General features: G+C 35.7%; 2 protein-coding genes across 4 annotated transcripts in view; one reads left to right on the top strand and one right to left on the bottom strand.

Annotated features, from left to right (window-relative positions):
* The first annotated feature begins 846 nt into the window (after positions 1–846).
* Positions 847–3,860, top strand: LOC111447674 (probable adenylate kinase 6, chloroplastic). 2 transcript variants are annotated; one of them, XM_023086953.1, is made up of 4 exons: positions 852–1,335; positions 2,142–2,282; positions 2,692–2,964; positions 3,357–3,855. In XM_023086953.1, exons 1-4 carry the CDS (start codon positions 991–993, stop codon positions 3,498–3,500), a joined length of 903 nt encoding a protein of 300 aa, XP_022942721.1. In that variant the 5' UTR covers positions 852–990; the 3' UTR covers positions 3,501–3,855. The 2 variants fall into 2 exon arrangements, with proteins under 2 accessions (XP_022942722.1, XP_022942721.1); XM_023086954.1 differs by lacking the exon at positions 2,142–2,282 and having other exon boundaries at positions 847–1,335; positions 3,357–3,860.
* Positions 3,861–4,742: 882 nt separating this feature from the next.
* The window catches only part of LOC111447673 (serine/threonine-protein kinase PBL27-like), a 4,295-nt gene continuing 920 nt past the window's right edge, over positions 4,743–8,117 (bottom strand). Inside the window, exons 2-6 of one of the 2 annotated variants that reach the window (XM_023086952.1) lie at positions 7,839–7,885; positions 7,517–7,716; positions 6,374–6,563; positions 5,866–6,257; positions 4,743–5,452 (exon numbers count right to left, since the gene is read on the bottom strand). In XM_023086952.1, coding sequence (XP_022942720.1) covers positions 5,186–5,452; positions 5,866–6,257; positions 6,374–6,563; positions 7,517–7,708 — 1,041 coding nt within the window. In that variant the 5' untranslated portion in view covers positions 7,709–7,716; positions 7,839–7,885 and the 3' untranslated portion in view covers positions 4,743–5,185. The remainder of the gene's footprint in view (positions 5,453–5,865; positions 6,258–6,373; positions 6,564–7,516; positions 7,717–7,838; positions 7,886–8,117) is intronic. The other variant, XM_023086951.1, reaches the window with a different exon arrangement.

The following is an 8,117-nucleotide window of genomic DNA, read 5'->3' as shown; positions in this document are numbered from 1 at the left end:
GTCGATTCTGTTGGGAAGTAACCATTTTCATAATTTTAACTTTATCATAATGCTTCCAAGGTGAATTTTACAATAATGTTTTCCGTGAATGAGATTCGAATTCGTTATTATAAGATTAAACTTATAAAAAAAAAATATCTGGCTGATATTTTTTTATGATTTTTTAAAGTTTTGATATTTTGAATCAATATCTCTTCATGGGCTAATATTAATCAATTTGTTTATAGAAAAAATACAGAAAAAGAGTAAAAATAAAAAACATGTCCCATTTTTCAAATAAAATATAATTTATATACTTTATGTTTTTCATCAATTATACACATAAATATAACAACATTGACACACTCGTACTAGTTAACCCCTCTCCACTATAACATCGGTGTAAAAGATGAACAGACCGATAGAGGCAACTTTTTATCTCATAATTGACATGTGAAATACAAGTTTAGCCAAATAGATCTAAGATTGATTCATCAAAGCAAAATGTTTATCTACACGTGGGTGCAAGGTTAGAATCTTTACTTTAAGAATATATATACATAGTCGAATAATTATGGCATTAAAAAATCAAACCATTAATATTTAAGATGATAATTAATATTTTATTTTATATATCTATGGATTACATCTTATTTATCGGTGCAAATATGTTATATATATTTTATCGGAATATTTAAATCGGAAGGACCACGTTTTAGAAAAAGTAAAATAAAGGGATCAAAACATAAACTTCCAACAAAAAAAAAGAAAAAAAAAGAAAAAGAAAAGTATTTACACATGTGAAAATCGAGACTAATTTTTTTTTTAGTTGAAAAGGAAAGTATTGAAGGTTGAGAGAGAAGCAAAGAGAGGAAGGGAAGACAGCCACGGTTTGCAAAAAAAAAAAAAAAAAGAGAGACTAAAATAGACTTTTACTCGGCCACAACTTTGTTCGAATCGGAAAGCCTCTCCCCTTTTCTCTCTGTAATTCTCAATCAGCACCGCCTAATCATGGCGCCACTCTACCGCTTTGCCGGAGCGAGGGCGGCGGCGACGACCTTCTCTTCCTCCATGTTTTGCCGTTATGCTCTGTTGAAGGCCTTTTCTTCTTCTTCTTCTTCTTCTTCTTTGAAGTCTGAAGTGGACCTCAAATCGTCGATGCTGAGCGGGAGCTCTGCACCTTCGCGTGGTGATCGTCCCACGGATAGGAATGTGAAGTGGGTTTTTTTGGGGTGTCCTGGGGTTGGGAAAGGAACTTATGCGTCTCGGCTATCCAGTTTGCTTGGTGTTCCTCATATCGCCACCGGTGATCTCGTCCGTGAGGAGCTCTCTTCCTCTGGTCCTCTCGCTTCTCAGGTTTTTTTTTTTTTTTTTTTTTTTGGTTTCGTTTGATTTTGTTCTGTTAAGAATTGAGAATTGTTCTGTTCAATTTGATCTGGTTTTTGGCTGTTCGTTAATTTTGTTTTTGAGAGGGGATGCACGTTTAGTTTCTTTACATATAGAGATCAAAATGACTAAGAGATCGAATTGATTATGATTTATGTGACGGAAACCGTGTCTTCTTACGGAAATGATCGTTGAAATAATGGGTCGATTCTGAAGTTGAAAATTGTGATCATGGAAGATGTTGTATCGAGCATTTTGTTTGGTTATATTGCATGTGGGAACCGAATGCATCCTAAATTCCTGCTCCTGAAAGAAGACAGAAATTCGTGAGGGTTACTATGAATCAGGCTTCTTCTTCTTCCTCTTTCTCTTGGGTACTGTTCTGTTTCCAATCTGAAGCAGTGAATCATGCCACATTAACGTTTCTAGCGATCACTTACAGGAATTGGACTGAAGTGATCCTTTGGCATGTCTCATGATTTCATGACAGATTCTATGCATGTAAAAATTTTGTCGCCTACAATGGCTTCTGTTTATTCATGCGTGACTCTGGATTTGCATTATCATTTCGCTGATCCCATTTTATGCAAGTGAATGATTAATCCAATGCTTTAAAATCCCTATAGTTTTGGGAATTATTGACCATGTTCTTTGTTTTGTACATTGATTTATGGAAGTAAATTCATTCAGAATGACTACGATGAGTTAGAAGGCGAATTACCTTCAATTTGAAAGTCAATCGCGAGCCCTTTAATTCATGCCTCGAACTTTTGCAGCTTGCAGAGATTGTTAGACAAGGAAAATTGGTTTCAGATGAAATCATATTTGATTTATTATCCAAACGTCTTAAAGCTGGTGAAGCTAAGGGTGAATCTGGGTTCCTTCTTGATGGCTTCCCTCGAACTATTAGACAAGCGGTGAGATCTTTGTTGTATAAGGATTTTTTCTTTGTTTTTTAACATCATGACACCTTTTGTATGGAATCTCAATTACAGTCTTAGTGAAATCTTTGCATGTTGACAAGAAAAGTTTCTGTCTCGTGGTGTTCTTCAAGGGATCAGAGCTTTTTATTTTCTGCAGTTCTCCTTGCAAATGAGTTGATATGATTAATGACTTTCTCTGAGACAAACGTGCAAATAACAAAGAACCTCTATTTATGTATAATATGGAAATGCTTGTTGTTTTAGAGCAAGAAATCTTTGATGATCCGTAATAAACTTTTCTTACTCTGATAGCAAAAGTTCATTAATTTCTTGTTCTTTTTTGTTAGCCTTATACGGGTCTAGCATGCTGGCTCATGTTCATTTTTTTCCCTTTCTTTTTCAGGAAATAATGGAGGGGGTGACTGATATTGATTTGGTGATTAATCTAAAGCTGCGAGAAGAAGCACTGCTCGCGAAATGCCTTGGTAGGAGAATATGCAGTGAGTGTGGAGGAAATTATAACGTTTCCTGTATCGACATCAAGGATAAGGAAGGCAGACCTGAATTATACATGGCTCCCCTTCTTCCTCCTCCTAACTGTGCATCTAAACTTATCACACGATCAGATGATACTGAAGAAGTTGTTAAGGAACGTCTCCGAATATATAAAGAAACGGTATGAGTTCATTACAAAATGTTTACTACCAATGTTTTCATGAATTAAATTACGCAAATCGTCTTTTACGCTTCAAGCACGAGCTCTTTGAAGACGGGAGGTAGTTTTGTGCATTTTTCATATTTGTAACTTCGTAACGAAGTCAAAGAATATGGATGGTTCCTCTGGTACTTTCTTTTTACATGAGTGTTGCGTTCTATGTGCGGTCACACGTTCGAAACAAAAAATGTTTACTCTGGTGGAGCTATTGACTCACCAAGTGTTGCCATCCTTGTGTTATGTCATACAAACATGTCTGCATCATGTGGCTGATCCTAGCTACATTGTTCATCTTCACATTTAGTACTTTACGCCATTGATTCGATAATACTTAAGAAGAATCGTTCTTGCAGACTCAACCTGTCGAGGAATACTACCGTAGACGCGGGAAGTTATTAGAGTTTGAACTTCCAGGAGGAATTCCGGAATCCTGGCCGAAGTTGCTTCGGGCACTTAATCTGGAGGACCTCAACCACAAACAATCAGCTGCAGCCTGAAATATTGTAGTGTATTGTGTGGTAAGTCAATATATCAAATATATTCTTTGCATTTGAAAACAAGTGCATATTCTTATTGCTTTGTATTAGCACAAGTTGGAGTAAATAAAATGGTCAGAATTGGGAAGTGGGGAAACTCTTGTACTTCTGATAGAGAGTAGTTTTGCTTACAAGTTAGAACTTAGAAATGTGGGCAACGATTGTGATTGTGCTTCAGAGGCACATGTCAATCTGAGCCATTGATAGCAGCTAAAGTAGCTCCAGGATGTATTCTCTTTCAATGATATTATGATATTGTATTGAAATCAATGTAAAATGATTAAAGTTATAGTTTAAATATGATTTTGATTCCCAACTTTAGTTCTTTTATATTGGTTTTACACACTGTCTTGAAGCCTTGGACAAGTATGCTTGTGACACCGCGCACCTAATAGTTCAAGAGGCGATCTTTTTGAATTTTATAAGCATCTTCATGGAGCAATTCTTAGCAAGTACTAGTTTTCGTTTGAGCGATTGACTTAGAGAATCCAAACGTGCTCATAAGATGCACAAATGAAACCTATAGCTTATCAGCATGCCCAATTGACTTCCACATTTGTAATTCTTTTAGTACAACATATTTGAGATACGAGTTTTGAAGTTCAATGTAAAGAGTACGTGTCAATTATTCTTTAATCAAATCTATCAAATTATTTTTAACATTTAAACATTTTCAAATATGTTATTAATTAACATTTTTTACAATTTAATATTAAATCAATAAACTTTAATGATTTAGTATTTAAATTTGGAAAGAAATTTCAAATATTTTAGTAACCTATTCATTTAAAGAATTTCCACCTAACTCCACCAACCAAGCCAACAAAGTAGTAACTTGGCAATTAATCCGTATCTATTTCTTGAATATCTCCATTAGGTGTGAAATTCTTAAAATAAAAAATAATAGCAATACAGAAAACCGTCTTTTAGAATACTTAAAAGATAAATTCGCTTGACCAAACCCAACCCAACTCATACACACTCTTGCTGATTCTGAGAAGTCGAGCAGGACGTGTGCCTGTACTAATAAAAAGGAATTCATTTCATCTTGCCTGGACGGTTTTAACTCATTTTTAATGGCTTCAAAACACAGCGTCCATTTGAACTAATTAGAGCCTCGATCTCTCGTTGAACTAAAAATAAACCATCTATCACAGAACCAAGTAAAAAAAAAAATCATAAAAGCTTTGAAAACAAGGCAGATCAAGGGAGAAATTGTGTCCCATCTATTAGTTCTGCTCCAATCCTTGAAGCAGAGATCTATTTCTATATAGATACAAACAACACCAAGCTCAATTGTACATAAAGAATCTTGTGCAAAATAAACAGAAAGGAGAGGGGAGGTGGAGAAGCAAACGGATTGAAGCAGGCGAGGAAGAATAAATTATAAAAATTATCACAAAAGAATTAAAAGTTTTCTGAGGAGATCAAAACCTGGGAGTAGAGGAGGAGCTATCTGGTATGCAACTGCAGCTTAGAAGAGGTTAATAAACAGACACCATGAGACATGTCTGTGTACTCGTTCATCGCATCAGAGCATGGAAACATAGAGAAAGCTGAGAAGGGGTTATGAAGATTGCAACAATCAGATGATTAGATTTTGAACATATTGGTTGGTTTCATGCTAGCTTCTTGTCTGAACAAATTCACAGTTCTCTTCTAGAAGATCTAGGGGTAGACGAGCTACTGTGAGGGTTTTGAACTGTCTGGGGTTCGGGATCGAATTTTTGGGAGGCAAGGTATGTCAGGGCTGTGACGACATCGGCAATAAGGGGTCGCATATGAGGCTGTTCCTGAACACACATTGCAGCTACTGCAAGAGCTTGGTATAAGCCTCTGACTGGGTACTGTCCTTGGAGCAATGGATCAGCCATCTGCCAAAATTTCCTTCTGTCTTTAAATAAGGGATGTGCCTGAGATGAAGAAAAGTAAGATTTTTCAGACTATAAATATATGATCTTTCCCATATTTCTTACAGGACGTATAAATAACTACTCTCGTAGGAAATCATATCATCTGACATAAATCGTATTCGAAAATGCAGCAAAGATAGAGCTCAAGAACTGACAGAAGAAAACCAGATCCACAAAATTCAAGATCTCTAAATGAATACTCAAACAAATGACAGCAGACAATCATGGTTCAGCTTCTTACAAGTTATGATCATCCAGAGAGTAGAGGAGACAGAAACAAAAAAAAACTAATCATAATAATAATGTTGCTGCCTTCATGATCTTTAGCACGATATATTTTACTGATGTAACAAAGTAAAGTTAGAAGGCATGAACTGGATAACTGAAGATGAAAAAAGAGGATGGATTTCTACCCATGCTACCAAATTATGTTCCCCTGCGGCTCTTGAATTGTCGATCGCTTTTCTGCCAGTAATAATTTCAAGCAGAACGACTCCAAAGCTATAAACATCTGATTTTAAAGTGAGCTGGCCAGTCATTGCATACTCAGGAGCACAGTATCCATAAGTTCCCATCACTCTTGTGGACACATGAGTGTTATCCCCCACGGGGCCCAATTTTGCTAAGCCAAAATCGGATAACTTGGGATGGTAATCTTCACCGAGCAGGATGTTAGAGCATTTCAGATCACGATATATAACTGGGGGGTTAGCTTTGTCATGTAAATACTCTAAGCCCTTTGCAGCACCAGCAGCTATTTTCATTCTTGTATTCCAGTCGAGTCGTTTATTATCGGGTGGAAGATCTGGCAAAGCATTTTATGACGATGTCATTACCTCAAAAGAAACAAGATTAAAGAAGTATTCAGAAGGGTAAGATGACTGAAAAATGAAGATAATGGACAATGTGATAGATGCAAACCATGTAGATGGTCTTCCAAAGATCCCAATGGCATGTATTCATAAACCAAAAGTCTCTGATCACCATCCGCACAATAGCCAATTAAATTAACAAGATTTGGATGATGGAGTAGGCTTAACATTAGTACTTCAACGAGGAACTCCCTGTTTCCTTGTAGTCCATTTCGATCAAGTTGCTTGATGGCAACTACCTGTACTCAACAGACGAATAAAGATCAGAACCTTCAAGCACCACCCACCAAGGCATGTCCCAGCAACGAACGAGTGTAGAAATTCAAAACCGTGCAGTAATTTAAATAAAGACTTTCAAACAAAAACAGTAAATTGTCTATTTGGTCCATTTCCTTTTTTCTTTAGATTTTGTTATCTGTGCCTTAGGTGCATGAGACAGAGAGAGAGAGAGTACACAACTTTACAGCTTTATTTTCCTTCCTATTTAATTAGTTAGCTATAAACAATGCCAAATCTTTGCCAATAACTCCATTTCTATAGACGGTTTTCAGTCCAATACATATACTATGACAAATTCGCAGGCTCAAAGGTCGAATGGATGATTTTAGCAATGAGTAAGTCAACAAAAGAAATTCTTTTTGCTAATCACTACATTTCTTCTGACAGTTTTTATAAGTATATTCAAGATACAAATTTCAATTGTTTCTCACAACGAAGAATGAATAATCATAGAATGATTTAATAATCTCAACCACATTTATCTCAGCTAGATCATCATAATGTTCCTTATGAGCTGCAATAAGATCATGGAAAGGGGAAGGGGTGCAAAGTTACTGCTAACATGCCAACTGAGCTATCTTCATTATGCAAATTACTGGCTGACGATAAAATAACAACATTGATACGAGTGAGGTCAGCTATATTGGTAAGAAATGTTTCCACGAAATTGCATCCTATGGCATAAGATAGCTAAACATTTTAGGACTGTTCAATCTTGCAGCATAGATAGCAGAGATACCCAATACCGACTTCACAGATGAAGAAATAAAGCAATAGAACATTAAGCTTGTGAAAACAAACTTGACTTAAGAACGTGTGTATTGCGGAATGTGTCAAATGATGCGAGTTTAAGGTACTAAAACTCGACATTGTCACGTTTACTCCGATGAAGAAAAGAAAACCTAAAATCTACCTGATTTATGCTCTCCAGTCGTCCTTTATATACTTGACCGAAACCTCCTTCACCTAAAAGACAGTCTGCTCTAAAATACTTTGTTGCAGCTGCCAACTCTCGAAATGAGAATGTAATTGTTTGTGCTGAAATCTGATCAGAACTTCCATCTTTTAGAGCCTCGTTCTTCCCATTAAACGACCCCTTTACCATCAATTTTTCTGCATATTAAACATAATGTTCAGTAAAAAGTTTTGCAAAGGAATCAAAAGGAAATTTTGATAATTAAAATAAACGATCATCATTGAAAAAGAAATTACAGGTAACATGGAATGATTCTCACATATTTAATAGGAAACGGTAGGAAATGAGATCCATCATCAGCATTAGCTGCATTCATGAGAGACCAGAATACTTGCAAACAATAGGATTATTTTTCCCAAAAAAGAAATCAGGAAGCATTTTATGACAGTCTGATCTTCAACAAGATGACATCTAACAGTCCAACAACCCAAGATGAAAAGATTGATGCATCAACGGAAAAGAAAATCGAAATTGGAATTCTAAAAAAAAAAAAAAAAAAAAAAAAAAAAAAAAAAAAAAAAAAAAAAAAAAAAAATAA

Source organism: Cucurbita moschata, unplaced genomic scaffold (assembly GCF_002738365.1).
Source record: "Cucurbita moschata cultivar Rifu unplaced genomic scaffold, Cmos_1.0 Cmo_Scf00009, whole genome shotgun sequence".
Lineage (NCBI taxonomy): Eukaryota > Viridiplantae > Streptophyta > Magnoliopsida > Cucurbitales > Cucurbitaceae > Cucurbita > Cucurbita moschata.
This window is presented reverse-complemented; position numbering and strand designations above follow the sequence as displayed.